Below are 26,199 nucleotides of genomic sequence, written 5' to 3'. Positions count from 1 at the left end.
GTTCTGAGTTGGGTGGTGATGGGATGAATTTGCTCCTGGAGTAACTCTTGAGCAGCCTGTTTGCTGCCTGACACTTTTTCTTTCTGCAAGCAGAAACTGAATGGTTAGTGTGAATTTTGCATGTCTTAAACTGCAAGCACATGATTCAGAAAAGGGAAGTGAACTGAATTCCTCTCAGAAATGTAATTACTATATTTTTAGTTCTTACTCAGGGCTGGTTTCTTGCCCCGGTGCATTAATTTGGATGCCCCTTTGCAGATCTCTCTCTAGGAAGGAAATGTTGCGTGTACTCAGCACATCACAGCAGATGAGTATCTGCCCTCTCCGTGCTTTATTTACCTTCTGTCTGCCCTTCTTTCACATCCATCTCCTTAAGACTTAAGTTCTGTATGCTGGTGTCGGGCTGACATAATGTTTGAGCTGGATTTACAACTGGTACCTGGAACCGAAGACCTAAATCTTCACTTGACCATCATTTCTTTTGTGCTTAGACTGCCCTCGATGCCTGGGGAAGTCCCATTTTCCTATGAATGGCCGGATGTAGGAGTTCAGAGCATGGCAATGATAGTAATCTCTGCCCCTCCCCTTCCCCCCCCCCCCCCCCCAGATGTGGTCTGCCAAGTCTCATAGATGTGGGCTGTAGAACTCCAAGTCTTTGGGCTTTTGAGCAAAGATAGTGCTGCTGGCACATCTTTCTGTTTCCTTTTAAAATATGGACATTTCCTTTGCTTTTGAGTTTATTTACATCACTACAAGAAGAGATGCCTCCTGTGAGCAAGAAAAGAGGTCTCGCTTTGGCCTGTGTTGGCACTGACTTGGATATAGGACTTGCACTCTGCCACTTTCTCTGTATTTTCTTGTTAGCTAACTTAGGCTGTTTCCTATCCAGGAGCAGCTGGCCTTCATGAATCTGAATTTGAGGTGCTTTGCTTCCCGTAATAAATGGGATAAAAAGTGCATTGTAATGCTTAAGCTCCCTGCACCTTCATAGAGGTGATAAAAGAATAAAAGAACTTCTCTTATTAGGGAAAAGAGCACTGTGTTTTCTACAATAATTAGCAAGAAATTAAATTGAGGTCAAAAGTGCCCTGAATGTTTTGAAAAATAAATATCTAGAAGGCAGGTATGCTACTTAAGTTGATAAATCCATTATGACCTTCTACACAGGCACTGCAATGCTCTTGCATGAATCAGGTGGTTGCAGTAATCTGCCTTTTCTACCAACATTTACCTTTTTTTTGCCCCCTTTGCTGGAAGTGGGAGCAATGTCACACTAGGAAACAAGAGGTTGACCTGTCTGTTGAGGCTTGGGGACCTTTTCTTATTTATACTCAGGTACACATCTGGCCTATAACAGTTCTGCTCAAAATATTTTTGGCTTGAGAGAACATAGTTAAGAGTCAACTGGCAAAGATATCCAAAAAACTTTGATTGCTGTTGGGGTATAAAACGCCTTGGCTGCTACACTTGCCTTCTGCATATGAATGAGCCTATCCATAAAGACTGAAAGTTGGCATGGAAAGGTTATACTGCTTCATACAGTACAATCCTCTTAATTGGCACATCTGCTGGAAACAAAGGTGCCAAAAATGTGATTCACTTACAAGGTTTACCCCTTCCAAGAAAGCAACCTGTCATTATTTAATAGGGATTAAGATCCTCTCAGGATGTTAAAAGTTCTCCTAGTACAAATGTGCTGTTGTTGAGCTAATGACAGAATTAACCTCATACCTGCTGGCAATGAAATAAGTTTGGTTCATTGTTCTTCTCATGCTTTGCTGTGTATGTCTTGAAGATCAAAAAATGGACTGTGTCCTTTACCTCTGATATACAGCAGCTATGAAAAAAATAGGAGCTACTTCCCAAAGCCGAGGCTGTGAGATGCAGAATGATTTCTCCAGAGAATACTGTAATTAGAAATAGAAGGATTTAGGTGTGGCCTATGATGGACAGATTTGTTATGTCAGAGTAACTTCACCAGTAAATCCCCAGAATAAAAAAATTCTCCCAGAATCGGTAATGAAAACACCCAGAGACAGACAAACACTATTTTGACAAAAGCAATTTCTATGCCATAGATGTTTTTTCTTTAATTATGTCACCAAAAAGCATACATCCCACACTGACCGTAGGTGAATGTTTCTAAGATAGACTTAGCCTGTGTTTGAACAACTTTATGTGTAGCTGTTGTCATTTCAAAGCAGCCTATTTTGCAATTCTTATTGCTAACTATTGCTTGTTGAGCCGTTTTTGAAAGAATCCAATTAAATGAGTAAAGAATTACAGATGAGGCATCACCAAATGTGTTTGCCTGGGGCAAACAGTCAGAGGCATTCTGGTGATCAGAAAACAAATACAGGCTGACCAACTTCCTTTAACTCTTATTATTGGATTCCCAAGTATTAAATTATAAATTCTGTAGTGTCCTTCAGACCTTACCATGTTTAGCTCTCTTTTGCTCCTAATTGTTCAGTAATTAAGGTGCAACAACGTTTCAGTGTAATATTAGTGTTTTCCAACGAATTTAAAATTTCTTCTAGTCTAGTTTGGTCAATGGATTTTTTTGCTGCTCTAGGCTGTGTTTTAGCAAAATTCTTCTATATCACTGTCTTCAAGTATGTGAGGAATTCCAAGAAAAGAAGTGGACCTACTTATATGCCTGAAGTCAATGCTGTTTGTACATATTTTAATGGAGTTACTGACAAGCAGTCTCTGTTTAGTTGCATCTTAAATGTAGCTGTCTAGGAGGCAACTTGTTAAGGTGCCAGGACTGTTTTTTAAAAAAAAAAAAAAGGAGGTAATAAAGACTTCTTTGTGATTGTCAGTTTTGTAGTATAGGTGGGTTTTGGGTGTTGTTATTCTTTTTTATTATTATTATTTATTTATATTTTTTTTATTTATGCCAGGAGAAAATATTTTGACAAATAGTAAACTTCCTCAAAGTGAGATTTCACTTGCCCTGAGTGTGTTTCTTGGTTCAGGATGCAGTGTTGAAAGAGGGGGGCTTCTTTTCATCACTGTCTTAGTGGTTAGATACACTCCACTTCAGTTTTTTATTCCTGTCTGAATGGATTTGAACCTGCAACTTAAACTAAGGTGAGGCAGTCCTCTGTGCCTGTTATCAGTGTGAGTGGCGTATTCTGGCGATAAAGACTCATGCCATAAAGCTGATTCATATTGGGTTAAATATCTAGTCCATAAGACTGGATAAAAGTTGAGCTACCCTGCTAACTAGAGGTGCCACGTCCAGGGTGAATGCCTAAAGTTTCCATTCTTGCTGTAGAGGGTGATTACGTGCAATAAAGAACATGTGCTTATATATGCTCGTAATAAAGTTTAGTTAATTATTTGATGTTGTTAGTACTTGCCTCTTCATTGCAATTCATTCTGTTTCTTCTTTGGCTCAAGTAGCAGTAACAAGTACACTGGAGAAGTTCAAAGAGGAACCTTTTCTCTTTGGCTGCACAAGCATGCTTAGGGGACACTGCCTGTGTGAACAGCTGTTATCCCTTCTTGAGATTTATGCAGTGCCCTGAGTAGGGTTCTGTATGTAAAATTAGGAAGAATTGTGTTTATTTTATGAAGATTGCTGCCTGTGATACAAGGCATTGGTGGTTAGGGCCCTGTTTTGGACAGGGAATGTGTGGTTTGAATTGCCACAGGTAGAGAAGGGGAATCAAACCCACATCAGTGAAGAGGTATCAAACAGCTGATGTCTGGCGTGAGTAGAAACTCCTACCCTGACAGAGCAATTCCCTTCCTCTGCTTTCTTTTGCAAATATCCAAAAGCAACTACTCAGTTTTTGGATTGAAAGGAATGTTCAGTACTGAGCGAAATGGATCTTTAGTTTGGAAAGATAAAAATGCACAGTGTTTTTAAATTAAGTGAACTTTAAAACATTACACTCTTTGCTTTGGATTTGGCTGTCAAACCAAAACCTGGTTGTCCTTCTGGTCCTACTTGTGATCTTATTTTAAGCATTGTTGGCCTGTCTGTCCAAGTGGTGGTTTTCAGGGCTTTGATAGCAATTAGCGTGATGCCAGGCAAGTTTCTTGACAGTGCTGAAGAATGCTCCATCTTCACCTTTCTCATCCTGACACTTCAGCTCTTCACAGTTTGCCGATAATGCCACTACTATTTATCTCAACACCAGCATCTGCCAGTCATGATTCTTGCCTTCAGAGTGTAGTATCTCATTGAATGAGAGTACTTTGGCCAAAATGTATCATCTTATTTATTTCTGCTTTTGGTGTGGATGCTGCCTGTATTCCAATCAGGATAATTCCCAGTGGTAACTTTATTTGACAACACAACCTATCCTTTCCTGTTGACAGTTATATTTGTGACAGCCTTTTAGCCAGTTAAATCCCTCTAATATTCTCTTATTTTTTAGTTCAATCCTGTTGTTTTTCATCATTTGTTTCATTTTTTTTCCCTTGCAGTCTGTTTGTAACACACTCCAGTTGGAGGCACAAGTAGAGAAGGCAGTGGATTGGATCAATCCAGGTGTTGCTTGAAAGCTAGATCAGACCTGTCTCCTGGTTCATAAGTCTTTGAGCAGGGGACAGTGTTACGTTGATTTAGGACCCTCGTGTAGAAGTTACTCTTACACAAGGCTGGCTCTGCTCAGATATCCTCAGCTCAGATCACCATTTCCATCTGTCCTGTATCCTTCCTCCTGCAAGGTCAAAGGAGCATCCCCGTTTGTTCAGTGGCTAGAATGAGGGGGCCGTGATATCTCTGTGAGTCCATTTTGTGTCTCTCCTTGAACTGCAGGTGTGTTTGAGGTAGCTCAGAGTCACCGAGGTCTGCGGTTCTCCTGGAGCCTTGGACACCTTGTCTGGAGTTCATTATGCTTCTGCAGACACGGCAAGCTGGCTACACAGAGTTACTTCTCTATGTATTTTGAGAACGTGGATTTTGAGAACATGGATTTAGGTGAACCAGAAGGCATTATGGCTCTACTCAGACTCTTCTACTGACCAGCGATGAGAAGTAACTCCCTTTTATATGTATAGGTAACCAACCTTGTCTTTTGGGGGACACCACACATGGACCCTGACGGCAGGCAGCGTGACGTGGCCCTGTGCCAGTGTCCCAGCCCAGGGAAAGTGAGAGCACTTGTGGGACCGTGACGTGCATGTGCAAGGTGGGGAAGGGCTGTGGTGCAGTTTGGGTGCCACATCCAGAGGCACACTTTTGAGCATCAGCCTGTGCTGACAGATATGAGCTCCCTGGCGGCTGCACAGCCTCCAGTTCTTGCTCTTGTGTCGTTGTATGACTCCCTCCGCCACGCTCAGGGCATCATGGGTTAGGCCAAGCAATTGCATTTTGTGTGTTGCTACATGGAGCAAGTGAGCTTGGTGCTGGGCTGCAAACGTGAGACACGAGCTTGCCGCTCAGAGGGCGCAAGGCACTAACTGAACGAGTTTCCAGCACGATTCAGGAGACTTGGTAGGTCTCCCATGGCTGTATGGCTTTTATCGAAAGTGGACACTGCGTGTGTTGAGTCAAAGGTGTGTTTGTCTTGTACAATGGCTTCTATAGTAGCTCTGTTTTAATCCTCCTTGGTGGCACTGATAGTAATTTATTTCCTGGTTAAAAACAATACCGGTGCAAAGCAGGCCTTTAAAGCAGGCTTTGTTTAAACTAAATTGCAAGGACTTATTTAAAAATCTTTTATCTACTATACTGACTTTGGTTTGTTTTTCAGTGACTTAAGTAATAAATTAGCATGTAGCTGTTTGAATTTCTGATCCAATTGAAGTTTTAAGCACTCCATTTTTATCATTATAAAAGGCAGGGTCTCTTACAATGTTTTCCTTTATTTCTTTTTTTAAAACAGAGGAAGACACTTCCTTTTGTTTGTCATTTTCATCTCTTAGATAAAATTCTATTAATTCATTTCAAATTAGATTAAGCGAATTAAAATTCTGAGTCATACCAACTGGAACGTAGCACAGTGGAGGTTTCAGTGTTTTATGGGGTGTGCTTATTGTAATTTTTGTTAGTCTTTGCTAGAAAAATCTGTTACTATGACTATCTGAGAAAGTGTATTTCTAAACCAAAATGTGTCCTTTCCAAACCCTTCAATATTTTAAGATATCATATAAAAATACATTCACAGCCCTTGCTCATTTCATCTATTCTTTCCAGAACTGAAAACTTGGCTTTTATGTTAGTCATTAATTCTGAATTTTATATAGGCAGTTTAACTTTGGAGAAGTAATTTGGGAATATATGAAAAAGATTCTTATTTTCTCAGCTTTAGAAATACAACTCAAGCATGTTAAAAAAAAAAGTTACTTAGTGATTTTGAAATTGTTATTGGGCATTGATGCTCCTGCTGCTTCTTGTCATAAGTTATGAAAATGATGGTGTTAAAGTTTTACTTCCTGAATAGCCTGAAAGATTTGATAGTAACTTAAAGTATGCAACCCCAAAAGCTAAGTTCTCTGCTTTATCTACCTATATCAAATGTAAACACAGTTTTAGTTTTCTAATTTTTAAATAGATGCATGGTCCTTCATAGTTTGCTTGCAGAAGATATGTACATTTTGATTAAAAAATATTTCATTACTTCTCAACTTCATGCATAAACTGATCCCACTTATTTCCTCCCATCGTCTCTTTGATCACAGATGAACCAATGCTTTTCTGCTACATTATAAGGTTTTCTGCCTAGCTGAGTCTGCGTTACTCTATGGGTGATAGTTACCCATCACACTCTCTCTGTCCCCATTAGGTGGCAGTGACTTTACTGGTTTCCTTTGCCATTCCAGTTCCTTCTCTTGCAGCTTACAGCCTCCTCTCGAACTGCCCAGCTGGGTTAGCGCCAAGCAGGTGTACTCAAGGTGTGCTCAGCATGAGGATGTCTTCTTGTCTGAAACACACCTGGCAGAGCTCAGCTGATAAATGAAGGTGTTTCTCCTCCCAGCTTTGCCTTGCTCGTGTCCTTTGACCAGAAGAGCTGTAACAAGAGTGGCGCGGCTTTGTCCTTTACCGGTTTAACTGTAAACTGTGGAGCTAAGAGAGTCCGACGATGTATGTTGGAACAGAACCTGCCTTAGTGCTTTAAGAAGCGTCTTTTTTACTCGGGTTCTGTTTTATATAAGTTTATTGGGCAGAAAGTGTAGGGCCTGACTTTGGATAAATTTGTGGGTAAATGTGCATGGACTTCACTCATGTCAGGATCAGTGTATAGGCAAATTGGATACTGCAAATGGTATCAGACCTGCAATCTTCTAGCAGACTCGCTGCCTTGTTAGAATGAGGAACACGATCTCCCGGGTCCCCGGATTTTGGAATCCGAGCACGCTCACAAATGCACAAAATGCTTGGTTTTGAGAAGTTCTTTCAAATAACCTGAATCACAGTGCATAAAGTGTTTTTAATAGTTATGTTCAATCCTTTGTCACTCAAAAACACAAGAGTCTTTTCTTTTCCACCATAAAATACAGTGAATGAAGAAATTCTGGTGAATACGTTGACCTTGGAAATTGGCAGGCTTGGTAAACGGCACCTGTAAGGCTGATGAGATAACGTGTTTGTTGCTGCTTAGGAAGAACAGGGCTTGGTTGCTAATGCTATTCTGAACACTGACATATTCTCTCTAATAATGCCCGAGCTATCAGTTTGATTTATATATATATATATTTTTTTTTTCTTATGTTGGTGATTTTAAATACTGTATGCTCTGCATCATGGAACAAACAGAGCATGAAATTAAGTGTCATGTATTAAATATGCTGATTTATTTTTTTTTCCTCTTGGTATAGTCATTCTTATAGCTAGAGGTACACATAGCCAAAACTGTATTTAGGAAATCTGGAGGAAAGAATTTGACACAAAATCCTGAAGAAGCAGGTTTTAGTTCAATATGCAAGAAAGGATCTGAATACTGAAGACTTTTATATGCATTGGACCTGTATATGGCACACAACTTGCATAGTGTTCTGCAGCATTAAAACTTATGAAATCCTTGCCAGCAAAGGGCAATTTTAGGAAGAGTTTATGTTAGGAAAAAGAAACAGAAGGCTAGACCAAAGGTGGTGTGGTGTGGTGTGTGTGGTGTTTTTTTTTTTAATCAGTTTGACCCTACTATTTGACTGATATGGTGAACAGAAATAAAGCACGGTGTAATACATCTTCCAACTGTCTAGATGTTTTCTATATACTTAGTTTCTATATACTTGTAGGTATGTTTGTATGGTCACAGTGGTCATGGTCATGTTCCTTGGTATACTGAGAATATTCTAGTATAAATAAGATCTAGCTTTAGAGCAAGGTAGAAATTCACAGATGAGTTTTGTGGTAAGGAGGGTTGTTTTTTCTAATAAGCTTATATCTGGAGCATCAGGTTAAAGAACGCTTTGGGTATGACATTCCAAAATAAAGGTGACAACCATACTGTTTATAACCATTGCTTCAAAATGCCAATATGCTTCTAACTCATCAAGCCCTTATGAATTAGAAAATTAAACATAACGCTTGGTGTTTCTATATGTAAAAAAAAAAAAAAAAAAAAAAAGGAAGCCCTATTTGGACTGCAGTTATAAGTTTGTTCGACATGTTATGGTCATTATAATTCTGACAGTGAAGAATTGCAGTGTATATTTGCTATGCAGTGATCTGTATATTGCACTGCATAATAGCTACATTCATAGCCACATGTCAGTTCCATAGGCATAGAGGGAAATGTTACTTTGGTGCTGTAATTGCTGATAAACTTGGTTATTTAGATATCTAACACAACAGTGTTTAACCTTTTAAAAGGAGAATAGCTGCTGGACTGAAAGCAGCATCCCCTCCAGTTATCATAAGCATTCTCATCACCTGTGTACTTCCAACTAGGAATAAATAGCTTGCAAAGCTATTGTCAGCTATGTATATATTTGTGTGTATATATTTATAATTTATATATTTTTATGACGCACAAGAAAAGCCATTAACAATTTATTTTTCAAGGGCTGACAGCTCTAGTCTTAAAATTTGAAAAGCAATGCTTAAAATATCTTTAAAATTCAGCAGAAATTCATATAGAGTTACATGTATTAAAGTCTCGATCCTGTTATTGGGGATTTCTGTGGAACCAGAGAGACTGCTACTATTATACGGCTATTTTTACTTTTTTATTTCCTTTGTGTTTGTGAAGGAAATGCATTTATATACGCGTATAATAAAAATCAGTTAACTGATCCCATAGTATTGGGTGCTTCATTGAAATTCATTCTCTTTCTTCTTTGACTCGAGTAGCAGTAACAAGCAGACTAGAGAAGTTCAAAGAAGAGCCTTTTGTCTTCATAGCTGAGCAAGACACACTAATGGGGCCCTTGCTGTGTACGCAGAAGTTGTCCTTTCTCCAGATCTCTGCTGGGTCCTGTCTGTGCAGCAGACTGGCCTCTTTCCCGGAAGGGTTAGCGGTAAAGCAAGCACTGCCCCTGTTACAGCACAGGGTAAACACCCCTGAAATTTGCAGCTGCTTTGGCTACAAGTCTATCGATCACGCTTCTGGCTGCTATAGGTTGGTGGGTGCCAGTGTAAGACTAGAAACAATTATTTGAGGGAATATGTGGTTTTGCCCATTATTTTGAGAGCTGTAAATTTCAATGGCGTGTGCTTGTGTCTTCTGAACAGGATCCGTGTTTCTGGCGAGTGTTTTTATTTGAAACGAATAAAAAAGGTTAAGGGATGTGCATTGTACTATATATTCAACTATAATTTTTGTGCCATTTATTTAACTTCTACCCAGGCAGTGAAGGAGACAGAGGGAAAAGAGGACACGAGAAGTTCACAGCTTCCTTGCCAGTTAGAATTTTAGTACTGGCGCGTTCCCTGGACCTGAGTTAGTATCTGCATGATGTCCTTTATGGACGAAATACATGCAAAACACTAGCTTAAAATTGCTTCAGTCCTTTGGGCTTCTGGTAATGAAAAATTTCAAAGCAACTTTGAAAAGGTCTGTTTGACAAAGTAATCTGCATAAATGTGGGAATAAACCCTGGCTGGCAACATCAAGGGAATCTGCCATGGAGAAGAATGGTTGAGATGACATTCTCCTTCACCTCCAGTCTTTACAGAAAAACATCTCTTAACAACGTAGCACAGCACCCAAGGAGCTGGAGGATAGGTATTTTACATGCACAACATGGGACCAGATACTTTGAAACTGATTTTATTCTGTAAACTCAGTTCTTTGACAAAATCATGAAGTAAATGGAAACAGTGGTGTTGCCACACCTTTATATCAGCAATGTCCAATGTTAAACATTTATTGTTGGTAATAACTGCACATTTACGTAAGGTCGTTTAGTCTCCTGGACAGAGACTGTGTTGCAAAAAAAGATGAAATCACTTTGAATATCTTTTCTTGGGGTTTTTGTTTGTTTGTTGGGATGCACTGGGACCCATTGCCCAGAAAGGTTGTGGAGACCCCATCCTTGGAGATATTCAAAAGCTTTCTGGACATAGTCCTGAGCAACATGCTCTAGGTGACCCTGCATGAGCAGGGGGGTTGGACTAGATGATCTCTGGAGGTCCCTTCCAACCTCAACCATTCTGTGAACTATATCCCTGTAGTTCTGGTCTTTCAGAACTCAACATTTTTATATTTAAAAACTTACAAGTGGAAGTGAATTGTTTGATTAAATGAAATACAGCTTTATACATATGATAATGCAATTGACTTAATTTGTGTTTTATGTTTTTAAACTGTTAATCTATTTGTTCAGACAGTATATTATAAAACTGAATTTTCATGGGAATATTGAATAGTAGTCTTTTTTTTAATAAGGAGAGGACATTTAAAATGGTAAGCAGGGGTTCTTCCCACTTCATATAACAGTGAATGTAGGAAAATTAAAGGAAAAAAAGGAGACTTAAAAACTAGCAGTACTTGTAAATATCACTCTAACTTGGAACCTGTCAGCTGAAAGGCTCAGTGTGAATAGATATCACCAACTCTACTTCATCGGTGTGTAGTCTGCTGTTCCTTGACAGAACCAGTCTGTAAGCTTGTTTGAAGCAGAGTTTTGTTGCAAAATCTTTTCTAATCATAGTTGAGGAACATGCTTGATCTAATAATGATACTCCTGATCCTTCTGTGGTTATATCAGAACTGGGACACAGAGGTATGTCTCACTTGTCAATTTGAAGGCTTCAGCCTTGTCAAAGGCTGCAGTTGTTGCCCTTCAGGTGCAGTCAAAGTCTGACACTTCTACACTGAGGTTGGGTTTGCCTACAGGAACACTCGATTTAGGCTAATCTCTTTGATCTAGTTACTGGTCTTAGCTGAGAGGTGATACGTAACAATATTGTTTCTTGGTTGTTGAATACCTGCGTTTATATGATTAATTTCCCACGTTTGCATAGATGAAAGAACTCAAGCTCTGTGGGTCCCTTTTGCTTTTGGATGTTGGAGATAGATGAGGAGTATATAACTATATCTAACTCTACATATAGTCATGAGAGAGAGCACCAGGGTTTGGCTCAGGATAATGATTGCAGTATAGAAACTGTCATTAGGGGAACAGTTATTCTATATCAGGCTTTCCCAACTTGTAGTACTGTTTGTAGTCATGTATCTCTCTTTAATTTTTCTAGAACATTTAGTAGTAAGCTAGTCAGCCCTCCAGTTGTTTGTTTCTACAGCTGGTCTGGCTGTCATGTGAGAATAGCTGTATTTTAAGAAAGTTCTGATTTACACTATAATGCCATTTTGCTGTGAAATGTGATTACCTGAAATGGGCCCTGTGTGGGGATCAGTTGTTCAGTGGTGCCAGATTTCACTGGCTTCTAACTTTTCATAGGGCTGCAGCTATTGTCTGTTATACAATTAACAGATTAAGAGACTGTTCTCCAAGCCAGGACCTGAAGTTCAAGTTGGGTTTCTTCCATTAGAGCTATTCGGTTCTCTGTTGTTAACTCTCTGCTGTATGTAATCTGTACCTTTTGCAACAATGGAAATTGCACAAATGTGACAAAGAGCAGAAACAGGCTTATGTTTTTACAAGTCTGTTTTTCATCTGTAAGCTTACTGTATTTGTTACAAATCCATAAGATGTAAAATCCAGAGTCTCCCTATGCCAAATGTATCACTGTTATTTTGAGCAAAATTATACTTATATATGTTTATCTAGGAAGTTTATTGGTAGATAACAAATAGATTCTGAACCAGTAATTAAACTTAGTAGTTCTGAACTAAGTTAAGATACAAGACTGTAACAAAAACTTAAGAAAAAACTGCACTCTGCTGTGCTTTTTTTTTTTCTAATAATTGACATCAAGAGTTGCAGAGAGACAAAAGGAGTCCTCTGTGGAGTTGGAAGTCCACATTTGATTATTTTTTCATGTTAATAGATAATAATAGGAAACTGCAGCACTTAAATTAGACCTTTCACCTTTGAAAAGTCAGCGTTAGCCTGTTAGCTGTAACTATTGGCTTTTTGCCGATTGTCACAAAGCAGATGGAAGAAGCTGATCCTTCATGATCAGAATCATTCCAGAAGGGATCTTAAACTGTTATTCAAGTAAGAGATGGTAAAATACGTTTTTGTGATGTGAGGAATATATATACAATGCAGAATAATGTTAAAGAACCTTTCACTGTGGATGATTCCTGCATAATAGAGTTGAATAGCTGAGTCTCCTGCAATATGCTGGTGATCGCTGGATGTCTGCCAGTAAGAACAGCTCCCATATAGTGTTTATTATTTTGATACCTTACATGGATTTGACGAAGTCAAATTTCTGAAATGTGTGTGTGGATTAAATATCATTTCTTTTCTCATTCTGTGTTTCTAGTCTGGCACTGTGAAGCTGACCAAGCCAGTAGCTTTGTGGAGCCAGCAGGATGTTTGCAAGTGGTTGAAGAAACATTGCCCAAATCAGTATCAAATCTACAGTGAGTCATTCAAACAGCATGACATAACTGGTAAAGTATGCAGTATCAGAAATATTTTACTTACTTAAAATGGTGCAAATCATGTTTTTACGTTGTTGTTTAGATTGTGACTGTATGCTAAGGGCTTTTTGTTAGTTGTATGACTCAAAAATTGTTTGGAGCAGTGGGAAAATACCAGCTTGCATTGGCTGTAGTGAGTGGGTGATTTTTTACATGTCTCTAAAAATAAAGAAATAAATAAATAAATTTCAGATTATTCAAGGTTAATATAATGAGGAAAGAAGAAGACAGAGTATGTATGTGGAAAAGAGTTGGACCCTGAAACTATCCACTCATGTGTTTGCAGCTTGTACTGTTAAAAACCTGGAATTTGCTTTTGAAGTGTTCATTCCAAATCAAAACAAACGCCAAAATGTTAAGAAAAGTCTTGTGAAGAAAAAATGTAAATGAGGGGGCTTCTTTCTCCACTTTTTTTTGAGGTGTTTCACCTTGAGGAGGTCAGATTCTCTTTTGAGAATTTCTTTTTTTAATTCAGCTTAAAACCCCCGACATGTAGGATGCAAAGGAATCCCAACTGAGCTCCTCCCCAGGAGTGAAGCAGGATCAACATATCAGACTCATTTCTGACACATATTTGTCTAACTTGTTCTAGAAAATTTGCAGTGGAGATTTTTACATCTCTGCATTTCAGTGCCTTATGATCCTTGAAGTTAACATTTTCGTAATGTCAGTCTAAACTGTTATTTCCTTCCAATGAAGCTGATTTCTATCCCAAGTGTAGCTGGAGTACAGACCATCATCTTATTTCTTGCAGCCTTATCTGTATTGGATGGGGGTCATCCCACTCACACATGCTTTCCTTTTCTAGTCTAAAAAATATTTCTTCCTACTGTCACAGTTTGTCCCCAAAATACTGCCAAGACCTACAAACCCTCAACACTTGGTGTCTTGTCTTAAAATAATGCGGTACAAAATATCATTGTATTGTATTTTCCCATTTAGTTCAGAAGCTAGTATTGATTTTGTTGATATACTTGACTTGTTAATTCCTTTTCAGTTTGCTGTAGTAGTATTTTAGCTGGCCACTTTGAATTGACATCAATTTGGTTAAGTAACTTGATTAATATAAGCACAAATGTAATTTGGGAGTTAAATAGCATTTTTACCTATATCCCAGGCATTAATTAATCTGTAAAAAGTTTAGTGTGGAACATTAATTTGTTCTCTGAAGTGATGGTATACAACATTGGGAATTGATGTGCAGTCATTTAATATCAAGCAGAGATTTCAATTTTTCATACAAATCTCTCAATAATTGTTAACTAATACTTATTGTAATCAATATCTGTTTTTATACGTGTACTTGAGGTGTTTCCAATTTTCCATTGAGTCCTGTTGCTGTTCTTTCCTTTCTGATAATATATGAGTGATTATCAACATGGCAAACTAAACTACTGATCTTTATTCATTATGTAGCCTTATACTTAAGTATATGTGTGTACGTGTATACAAGAGAGGTGCTTTGTGTTGGGTTAGTAAGAGTTGAGATGTAATGCTTAACCATTGTGCCTGTTTCCTGTAATTTGTCATCTGTTTCTCAGTATCTTAAAAGCAATCCATAAGAAGGTAGTCTGTGCCTCCACCCATGTGTATAGAACTGACTGCCTCAAGCTACCAGAAAAAATTTGAAATTAAGATCTTTTTCACTTTTCGTACTATTATGTTACATGTCGTCTCTTTCTGGAATTAAAGCACTGTGAGGAGAGGTTGAAAGGAAGAAATTGTTTTCCTTTTAATTTAAACATACATGGAAATCCTATAGCTTCTTTGTAGATGTGCAAAACTTGAAACTTCATAGACCTTTGTGAGAAAGGAGAATCAAGATCAATCTTTGATGCTTTACACAGAAGAGATATAAGAAGAATGTTACTATAAGTGTTAGAAAGTAAGTCTGCAGTAAAGAAAATAGCTGCAATACAGTAACTGGCAAAGAAAAGAAGAAATGTGATCAGTATTTGTAAAGACCTTAAGAAAGTATATTATGAGTATATTATGAATGAAATCAATAACTTGGGAGGATGTTTACAGTGCTGTTGGTCCCTGTGATCTCAATTATTTGAAATCTAATAAAGTGGATTTGTGACTCAAAAACGTAAACCATGAAAAGAGCAAGAAAACTGTTCTATCTAACTAGTATGAAGATTAAGCCAAGGCAATGTAACTATTTCTAGTACACTTTAATATGGTTATGGAAAAGTGATGTTATTGTTGAAAATTTCTCTGGAATTTTAATGACTTTGCAAGCTTCTTTAATGTGGAAAAACATGATGGAAAGGAACTGAAAATGACAAGAAAATGCTATCTAGACCTTACTTGAAGATAAAAATCTAAGGCATGATCATAAGCCAGGAAAATAGTCTTGGACAGACATATCTAGCAACTGTTAACCGTACGTGTTGAGAAGTCTGGCATCTTAAGTATTTGAGATTATTAATGACTGATTATAGTTAGCTGAGTTCGGGGCAAAAATACAAAACAAAATGTCTTTTTCTTTGTATAGAGTTTTTTCTTTTATACCACTCCAGACAAAGAACCAGCTGCAGATGCGTAAGAAAAAGATGCTTACTCTGTTGGTATATACAACAACAAAGAAGAGCAGCTTCGTATTATCAATGGCCTCGAGGAGGTGACAGGACAGAATGCGCTCTCATCAAGTATGCAGGTGACACCAAATTGTGGGGAGCAGTCGATACACTTCCTGGACAGGGCTGCCAATTCTGAGGAACCTAGGCAGGCTGGAGGAATGGGCCAATGTGAACCTTATGATATTCAACAAGGACAAAGACTGAGTTCTACAGCTAGGAAGGCAGAACCTGTTGCACCGATATAAGCCAGGGGCTGACTGCCTGGGGAGCAGCTTTGCTGAGAAGTACCTGTGGGTCTTAAGAGACAACAAGATGAAGTGAGCCAGCAATGGGCCCTGGCAGCAAAGGAGGTTAACAGAATCCTGGGCTGCATAAATGGGGGCATAGCCAGTAGATCAAGGGGAGTCCTTATTCTCCTTTTCTCGTTACTTTTTAGACCACAGTTTTTGGATCCGCAACACTGCATTGAAAACCTGGAACAAGCTCAGCCGAGGGCCACCAAGATGGTTGGGGCTGGAGCACTTGCCCTGTGAGGAGGGGCTGAGGGAGCTAGGCTTGTTCAGCCTGGAGAAGAGGTGGCTTTGGGAGGGCCTAACAGCAGCCCCCAGTATGAGTAAGGATGTTACCAAGAAGATGGAGCCAGGCACAATGGTGCATGGTGGGAGGATGAGAGACAGCAGGCTTAAATTGAAACAGGTGAAGTTCAGGCTGGGTATAGGCAGAAACTTTTTCCCCATGAGGACAGTCAGGCAGAGAAGTAGGTTGTCTAGGGAGGTTGTGTAGTCTCCATCCTGGGAAGGTTTCAAGCACCAACTAGATAAAGCCCTGAGCAGCCTGCTGTAATCTGATAATTGACTCTGCTTTGCGCAGGAGGTTGGGCTAGAGACCTCTGGAGGTCCCTTCCAGCCTGAATTATCTTGTGATACTGAAATTTTTGGGGTACTTGTTGAGTACTTCAGAACCAGTAAGACACATTTTGCAGCCAATTAGGGAGAATTATACCTGAAAAGGTCTAGTAAGAAGCTGAGTGATTTTTTTTTCTTTTATACACAGACTCTTTGAGTTCAGTGACTGGAGCGTCTGGTTAGGCTGACTTAGCAACAGCTAGGAGACCAGCTGAGCAAGATCTGAGGGCACCCGATGTAAATTACCAGTGGAGGAAAAATATGACCGTAAAAAGGGGTGGGGACAAAGGTGGCAGTGCCCTGTAGAATCAAGAAAGCAATGTAGCAGTAGGACTTGTCACCAGGGTCTCTACAACTGCTGGTGGCATTTACATCAGTGTGAGAGGGTATAAAACGTTGCTCCAGCTGCCCAGCTTTTTACATCCACTTTACACCAGTACAGTGCAAGGGGTAGGACTGAGCAACTGGCGTTTGCTTTCAGTGTTTGGTTGTGGATTTGAATTTGCCAGACAGCACCACTCTTCAATGGCAGGGGAATTCTTTTTGAGAGATGGGTTGTCCTTTAATAGTCTTATTCTCCACCACTGAAACAAATTAAGATTTTTGCATTCAGCATCACTAGGAGCAAGACTGGACATAGAATGACCAAGGAATAACCATTTTGGGGAAAATAGTCCATTGGAAAAATAATAAAGAAGATGCCTACATAAGTACTTATTTGTGTGTGATTTGTTGAAAGGAAGGAAGAAAAAGGAATCTTGCTTCACCTCTTTTTTACACCATGTTCCCCAGTGTGCTAATGTATGTCTTCAGAGCATGAGGCTTTAATGCTATGATTATTAAACAAACCTCATTCTGTCAAAGTAATACCCAAGAGATACCTTGGTCCAAGCGAAGGAATTTGATAGGAGGTACTTGGAAGAACTCAAGCCTTTTTAAATTAAACTTTTAAGGAGAAAAGGAATGGGACTCAAGATAACCTCTTTTTAGTTTTAGAAGGGACCAGACCTTATGAATATTCATTAAATACCAAATGGCATTTCAGAAAATGAAATGTGTGAAAACCTGCTGCAGATAACCTTAAAATCTGGCTAATTCTATAACCTCCAAAGATGCTTGCATTGCATCAGCTGTATTGCCTTATACTTTTATGAAATACATGTTCAAGTCTTGCTTTTAAATCTGAATCGGTTTAATTTGTTCACTTGAATAATATACTTGCAGAATATTGGGGGTTTGTCATATCAGCTTAAATGCCCACGTTATATAACATCTTGGTGAAAAGATGGTCTTGCAATTTAAGATACTACGCTGGAATTTGGAGAATTCCTGGCTCCATTTCAGGTTACTTTTGTATCCCTATGCAGCATATTGAATCCTCGCTATTTAAGTTACTCTTTCTTTTCAAAGTGTTGCATGGATATATAGATACTATTAAAGTTCTGTTTGCCGCAGTCTTCTCTGTTCAGTCCCAAACCTTTGGCAGGTTTTGAACATTCCTCAGCGTGCTCATTTATCTTGGAAAGCATCTTGTTTATTCACAAAAAAGAAAGAAGCGTTTTTTAATAGAAACAGAAAGAATCTTTATTGTGTCCAAAGGTGTTTCAGATAAAACATTAGTTATCTTGCTTGTTTTGCATGTGACAGTGCTCTTCAGCACAATATATCTTTCCTCCCAAGCAGCATTCATCTGATAATGGTTTTGTAGAAGACGCTTCCATTTCCAGCCACCTCTGGGAAGCCCTTCCCTTTGCTGTGGTGCAAAGGTTAAGCCAGCCTTGCTCACATTCTTTATTTATGCCTCTTTTCCCTACTCCTGTGAGGTCTTAACAGCATTGTTGGTTGTGGGCTGTCAAATCAATCCAGACTACATCCATTTGTGGTTTAAAAAAAATAAAAATAAAAATCACTGCTTCACAAAGGAGAGAGCTTTTATTCTGCTGCCTGGATTAGATCAGTTTTATTTGTAACATTCTTTGTGGAGCTGTGATGCTTGTGTTGGAAAATGTGAGGGACTAAAGACTTTTCCCTGTTTCATATTTGTCTGCTTTCAAACCTTTAACATGGAACATGTCAGAGTGATGGGCTTTGGGATAAGGCTCCTGTTCGCATAATATATGGCAAAATTTTAACTGTTCTTTTTGGATAGAAAAATAATAACAGAAAAGTACTAACTTAACTGTAATATAATATAGTTAATTTGGTATAAAATTGAAAGAAGTTGGATGAGCCAAATACTTGGAAAGAGTGAATATTTTTGTCATTACTGAAGCTCTTACTGATAAAGAAAATTTTGCATGGAAGTGATCTTCTGTCATGTCTCGGCAATGGCTCTTGTGTCCGGCTTTTCAGTCAGATTATAGCTCTTGCAACATGCAGTGAACTCCCACAGCAGGTGGCAAAACTGTAATGACCTCATTAGAGGTCCAGTATGACCAGGAAAGCTATTCTATAGCTGAAAATGGGACAATGAGGCGCCTAAATTACAACTTCCGTGAAGTTAACATATTTAAATTATTCTCATAAATTGACTTTTCTGTGTGAAAAATAATCTGTGGACTATTCTGGTAGAAAGCCTTTTCTTTTTTTTCTTTTTTTTATCTGGGACAGTAGAATATTTTCTAACTAGCTGCTGTAACAAAATCTTTATTGTTTAACAGACCTGCAGCTTGAGCATAGAGGAACTAGGCCGTATATGCATTAGGTGAAATTTAGTAAATTAGTCATGGGCTGGGCCTATCTTCTCTTCTATGTACAAGCCAGTGGGGAGTGTCCAATCCTATTATTTGTTAAATAAAATCATGTGTGGAGGAAATGGTGTTATCTATTCAGTTGAATGTGAAAGGGAAACTGCTGAAGGGCTATTGAGACCTTTTTTTGGCCTTGCTTGCCAATGACATATTAGTGTTGCTGCTTCTGTATCTACTAAATTTGTAATGAACAGTTTCCACACTCGTCCTCCATTATCTGATGTGAGAAGTGCTGTGCAAGTAGTTGATGAATGTTTAACACAGTTTCCTGTCTTGATATTTCTGGGATCTGGTTGTCTTGCTTTGATAAGGTCAGTTCCAGATCTCCATCGTGCGCTCTCCACTTGGGAATACCTGGAAAAGTCTCTTTGGTTTCTCTGCAACGTATTCAGAAGTGCATTGCCCTCCAGCTGCCTACCTGCCTCTTTCTTTACTCTATCACTGTATATGAATTCAATAAAAATCATGGTAGCCAGATTTGCTGTAGCTTTTACTCCTACCTGATATATAACAGAATCCAATTTGTCTTTGTTCTGAAAAGTATGATTTCTGCCCTTTAGCTTCAGATTTGAAATTCCCTGTCACTTTAGCTTTAGATAAGTTCTCCTGTACCTTTAGAGCATATATGCTTGGGTGACAGGAGCAAGAGGTATACTGCTCTTTATTTGAAGCAGTGTTTACTTGCACTTTTGCCTCAGTACTTATTCCTCAAGTGCTGTCAGATGTTGGGGAATTAATGCTTCATAATTACCTGCAGTAATAATATGATTATTCCTTCCCTGTAACACAATCTTCTTTTTTTACATTTTTAATTTAATCTTACTTTATTTTAGTCAACTTATATCAACTAGAGATCATACCATCTTATACCCTTCTTGCAAAATCTGACTTTGGTACAGGTTCTCTGTAAACCTGCTTCACCATGTTCTCTAAGGAAATACAGATCCTCATTGATACCATGCAAAACTCGACCCCAGAACCTCTCCCCTTAGCAGTCAGTTTCAAAATCAATTTCTGTTCCTTACTCAGAGGGGAGCTAAAAATGGGAATTAGGGTAAGATATGGAAAGCCATATCAAATGTCTTAGCAAAGCCTATTTCAGGAATTTTCAAGCCGTATTGTAAAGCTTTGTGGTATTTCCTAGCTTGCTGATAAGGCTGCACAGTGTGTCTGCAAGAAGAACTGAATACTGACTGTGATTTAGTGACAGATCCAAAATGCTTAGAAGTTACTGCTTTAGCTGTGAGACGTTTACCCCATTCTATCTTAGTTGACTCAGGTGTCCAACTTGTGGTTCATAAGACCAACATGAAAATAAATTGCTGAAATAATCAGTGGAGGAGAGAGATGCCTCCAGAGAGATTAATTTAGTGGACTGAACATAACCTAAAGAAGTGAAAATCCCCGTTTTATGTTCACCTTGCTTCCTCTGTCCATTTACTTGTCTTGCAAAAAAAAAAAAAAAAAAAAAAACACCTTCGAGGCAAACTTTGAAGCAAATTTTTTATCAGCTGTTTTTCTTTAGGTGCTTTAGGTAAAATATTGACTATTATATTAATAGTTCTAATACTTTGCCAAATATTGAAGCTCCACTCTCTTGGTTTATTGTCAGAAACTTCCTTTTTTACTGGTTTTGGAAATAATTTCTAATTGTTAGTGATTACAGTATTGCTTAGCCATGGTCCTTGATTACTAGGCTGTGATCACGTTATCTAGAAGCTAAACAGGGTCCAGCACGGTTATCACTCGGAAATCTCAAAGGCGGAGGTTGATGCCATAGGAAGTGGCATTGTTAACTCTGTTGATGGCACTTTTTTATTTCCTTTCTTTCTTCTTGGTTAATACTGATGAACTACTTCAATATGGTGCTTAACAGATTGGAGTATTTTCATTAAAACAAAGAGTGGAGTCCTTAGTTTAGAAGTGGTCATTTATAGGCTCTCCTATGAATAGTGCCAATTCGAAGTATAGTGCCCTGAGCAAAGTTTCATTAACTGTACTTCTTTATCACTTTCTTAAAACTTCCACTATAGTGTCTGTTGAGTCTGGAACTTGTGTTTTGCTAGGCAAAACTGCTTGTTTGTATCACTGTGTTTTCATTTACTGCAAGATAGTGGCATTTTCGAGGTTCCCATTCTGGTTGTAATCAGGACAAAAAGGGGAGGTATCAGAAGATCTTCTTCCAGATTACTTGTGCTGTTGTCTATGAAGAAGTATTTATCTTCTTGCTCTGCAAACATGAAGTCCAGTTTTGTGGCTGAGTTGTAGGATAAGGAAAACTTAGATGGGGAAACTGCTTCAGTGATTAAGTGGAGGAGTTGTTAGAGGGCATTGAAATACTCCACTTTGAAGAAGCAGTGAATTAATTTGCTACTTAGTGGGTGGGTGTTTGTGATATCAGTGAGCAGCTAGAGCTGATTCTTTTTATTTTAGCTCATTATTTGCCAGCATGTGCTATTCATGATATGGGGATTTAGCCTTAATGTAATCTTATTATTTGGCAGTATTCCCCAATCTAATAACATGGCTAATTTAATGAGAAAACATGGAAGGAAACTCTCAGAGCAACCCTGAAATGCCAGACCTGGAGGAAGACACCTCCAAGGGTTGGACTTAGGTTTTGTGACACAAACAAGCAAGTACATATTTAATCTCACTCATCCCATCTGTCTGTAATTTCTTGTGTTGCTTCTTTCACCTCAGATTTTAACCACTGTCTAATCCGCTGACTGCTCCCTAAGCAGAAGTCCTCAACCATTTATGCTGCGATTCCAGCTCCTCTGCTGTGTCTGTGATGTTATTTGTATATACTTTGTCAAACAAATCATCTCTCGTTCCGTATTTCTGACAAATGGATTAATTCTCATCCTAAATTTTACCCTCCCTTATGGCCACATGTTCTCAGCTATTTCCTCTTTCTTTCCTATGGATAGTGTATTGGGGTTCTCATGGAATTTCCCCCTAAATTAGACTTGTGCTAAGCAAGTGTTCTGCTCCCTGAATTCCCCCCATGTTAGTGAGTGAGAGGAAACAGCTGTTTCTAGCTTTCGAAGTGTAAGTAGGTAAATGCTTAGGAAAAAGTGGAAGTACACCTGGGAAAGTAGTTTTATTTTTACCTCTTTCTTTTTCAAAACTTGAACAAAAGTTCTAAAATGGACTGGAGGGACCCGATTCTTTTCGTCTCACTGCTAAATGTGATAGAAACATTTTTTTTCTGTAGTTGAGTTCAAGGACCTCAGGAATACCTGCTGCATGGTGCAATAATTCTCAGTCCCTCAGGGGGGCGCTTACACACAAGCTAACTAACTGATTTCAAGGCTCTGATTTGGGCTTCCAGTAGACTGTATTTTCAGCAGTGCTGTCACTTTATAATACTGTATTGGGAACCTGCTTTCCAGTCTGAAGCAAATTATAGTAGCAGCTGTAAGTTACTACAGTAGGCTTTATCCCTACCGAATATCAGCATTCATGCAGTCTTTGGTCTGTGACAGCTACACTCAGGACTGTGTAAACCAAGCCAGTATCTACTCCTAGTTTTCAGTCTCTTCCAATTTGTAGACCATTGCATGTCAGGTTGCAATTTTTTAATGTCCCTCTTTGAAAATGATTCAGTTTCTGGAAATTTCAGTGCAACCAGCTGAGCCTTTTACAGAGAACAAAGAGACTAGAGGAAAACACACTCCTTTTTTCCCTACCTTCCACATATTATAATAAAAATAAAACCCAAAGCTGTCTCTCTCTCTCTTTTTTTTTTTTTTTCTTTCTGAACAGCTCACATGCTGAAACAGCTGGCCTCTGAAAGTCAAGATTTGGCAAGGAATAGCCTTCAGTGGAGAAAAGTGCCTCCCAGTGTTCCAGTGAAAATTATTTTTTGATTTGATATAGTTAATTGGACAGGTTGAAAGTCTGACAGGGTCCAGTGCAGTGCACTTGACACTGAGTTTTATCCTTGTTGTCGTAGAATGCACAGCTAAGGGAGGTCACAAATACCTGGCTCTTTTAGCAAACATATAAGTCCCTATCTCCGCTGTTTTCCTCTGATTTCAGTGGAAGGTGCTCTTGGAGCAAAAGAGGCCGGATTCTGTCCAATCCCTTACTGCATTCAGGAATTTTTTTTCAGCCTTTCACCCTGCAGAGATCTGCACACCGTCTGTGAAGTGTTTAGCTAATTCCTCAGATCCTAGAGGTGATCAGTGCTTATGCAACGCAGAAGGCTTACTGTCACTTCTTTGTGCAGCAGGTTGAATTGCTTCTTACTTAAGAAGAGCAATCCAGTGCTAGAAACTTGGGCCTTCCCAAGGACTTTGCTACTCTGAACAGAAACCCTACACACATAAATGCAAGCCTACGCAAAGAAGTAGGATCCTAATAAGTCATTTTTGTCTGAAACACGGACACCTAGATTAAACCATGAACCTTCTTAAGCAGTCACATGCCTTTAGTGCATCTCACTAAAAAACAGTGATTTCATAAAATGAAACCATTAACCTTACTGAGCCCAATCGTATTTGTCAGAGGTGAATTCTGTTATGCAGCAATCAGCATTAAGTGGTTAACCTCAAATAAAACGTGGGGGATTCCCACTGTAATGGGTAATTATTAATGATGATGACTATCTAACATAATCCAGTAGGTGAAGTTGTACATTTGAGGGCTCTGTGTTGGTGCTGCAGATCAGATGTTCTGTTCTCACTGAACATCAGTGGGTATTGCTACATTCTACTATGCATTCAGGAATAGCTTGCTACATCTTTACAGCAGAAGCAGGGTTAAAGGGTAGCAAACACATCAGAACATGAGCTATCCAACAAAAGTCTGGAGAAAAGCTTTCATCTTGTTAGGCTTTACAGACCTCCTGCTGCTCCCCAATACCTCAGCAGGAAGTAGGGAGAAAATCCTGCCTGCCAGGTGGGTGAGAGAAGCCTCCAAGTTCCTCAGACAGAAAGACACATTGCTGCTTAATCAAATTAAAATTAAAAAAATAATTAAAGTTTAAAAAAATGAAAAAAACACTCTCCCAAAGGGTATTTGAGGTTTTGTTCTGTTTTACAAAATGCGTAACAATTATACACAGGAGCAAATATGTATCTTTTTGTCAGCAAACCATAGATTTAAGACAAGCCATCAATGTAATCCCAGTCCTGTCAACTGTATAGATAGGGCGCCTGCATTCCATAGGGCCTGGTGACATTATGCTGTGATTAGAGGAAGAGCTTTTAAAAATTGTTTGATTCCTCCAAATAAGTTTATGTATGTAAACCCCAGTTAATATTTCTGCAGGTTCTGCTGTGTGCAATGAATTGCAGAATTAAGATGATGTACCTATTCTCAGGTCAAAGTGATATACTTGCCAAAGGTTTTCATCTGTGTTGACTTTATAATTTTGCATAGGATACATGCATTATTTTTTACTTTGCAGCATGTGTTCTTGATCTAAATAGAACACCTGACGAAAACTTGAAGATGGATTAATAGGTTTATTCTAAAAAACAGTACCAAATGCATGACACACCCAAATAGCTTATGAGGAAATGTTTGTTCCATGTTCTGATTTTTTTCTTGTTATTGTTAAGTATAAACACCCTCTGGCAAAATGCCAAGAATGTGCAACTCTGTTTTGAGTATTTCAAATATATGAAAGTACTGTAGTCCAGTCTATTGTCAAGTACTAGTTATACCACAGTGCTAAATGTCCATTGGTTCATGAATGTTATAAGCAAGTAAATAAAACTTGTCGTATATTGCTGTATATATTATCAAAAGCAAACAACAGACAGTTTGATTGTGATGAATGTCACCTGTAACCTTCATCTTAAGCTAATCTGCTTCTCAGTTTGCTGTTCACAGATGTGTACAATCCTTTTTGATGTCACATAGTCAGACTTGTATCATATTGACTCTTTCCAAGACAGTCTCATGGAGAAAGCTTCTTTCTGTTCAGAAACGATCTTTGGGGTCTTTTTCTTTTAATTACACTCAACACAAGGAGCTACAGACCTGTTAGCCTCCTGCCAGTTCTACCAAAATAATGGAACAGTTAATTTGTGTTTCTGTCAACAAAGAATTGCATTGTGTGGTTAATACCAGTCATCTTGATGTCCAACCTGTCAAATGAACCCGATACTTTTTTTTGTCTTTCTTTTTTCTTTCCCTTTGGCAAGCTTACAAGTATAGTAGTTAACAGCGATCATGTAGAATATAATATACTTTGATTTCTCATTGCCCCCGCAAACCATGCAGCTTAGGATCACATCACATCTTAATTAAACATTTGGCCTTTAAATCCATATACTGTGCATGGGAGTCAAACTGGTTCACTGACAGATGTCTATAGGCAGTAATGAAAAGGGCCATTATTTGTGTCTCCTGGATTGGCTGACTGTGCAGTGTCATTGAGATTTTTTCATTGGTTACCTATGTTTTGCAGTTAGGTGCGGTAACAAGCTAGGAGCGGGACAGGTTAATAGTACAATGTGATATAAATAATATGGCTAAATGGTCCTAAAAAATTTTGTTTTATTGTAGCCAAGTGTAATGTAATTAATGAGAAATCCTTGCATTCCGCAAAAAAATAGCCTATTTCCTCTTGGAAAGCAGCATCTCAAAGAAGGAAATGAATTAAGAGTTCTTGTGAATAGCCATGTTACATGTACTCTAAATGCAAAGCTAATAGGACTGATTTAATCTTTGGTTATCTAGCGAATAGCAGGGACTGTTACGACATACACAGGTCAGATCACTTAAGACCTCTACTAGGATACTGTGTGCAGTTGTGATGTTTTAATTCTAACAGTAGCATAGAAATAGATGGAAATGGGAACCCGGACGTTTACCAGGCCTGGAAGATGAGCCTCGTGTTGTGATGTTAGAGGAGATGGAGCTATTGAAAGGAAAGTTGATAGGTGACTTGCTAAGTGGGTATAGGGACTTAGCAGGACAACAGCATACGTTCAAAAGCTGAAATTGGAAGCTTGGACGACTCAGTAATTGGAAAATG

General features: G+C 38.6%; 1 protein-coding gene across 2 annotated transcripts in view; it reads left to right on the top strand.

Annotated features, from left to right (window-relative positions):
- The window catches only part of SAMD12 (sterile alpha motif domain containing 12), a 173,859-nt gene that overhangs the window by 33,634 nt on the left and 114,026 nt on the right, over positions 1–26,199 (top strand). The window contains exon 3 of one of the 2 annotated variants that reach the window (XM_064507827.1): positions 12,803–12,902. In XM_064507827.1, coding sequence (XP_064363897.1) covers positions 12,803–12,902 — 100 coding nt within the window. Of the gene's footprint in view, positions 1–12,802; positions 12,933–26,199 lie in introns of both variants that reach the window. The other variant, XM_064507826.1, reaches the window with a different exon arrangement.

Source organism: Dromaius novaehollandiae, chromosome 2 (assembly GCF_036370855.1).
Source record: "Dromaius novaehollandiae isolate bDroNov1 chromosome 2, bDroNov1.hap1, whole genome shotgun sequence".
NCBI lineage: Eukaryota > Metazoa > Chordata > Aves > Casuariiformes > Dromaiidae > Dromaius > Dromaius novaehollandiae.
This window is presented reverse-complemented; position numbering and strand designations above follow the sequence as displayed.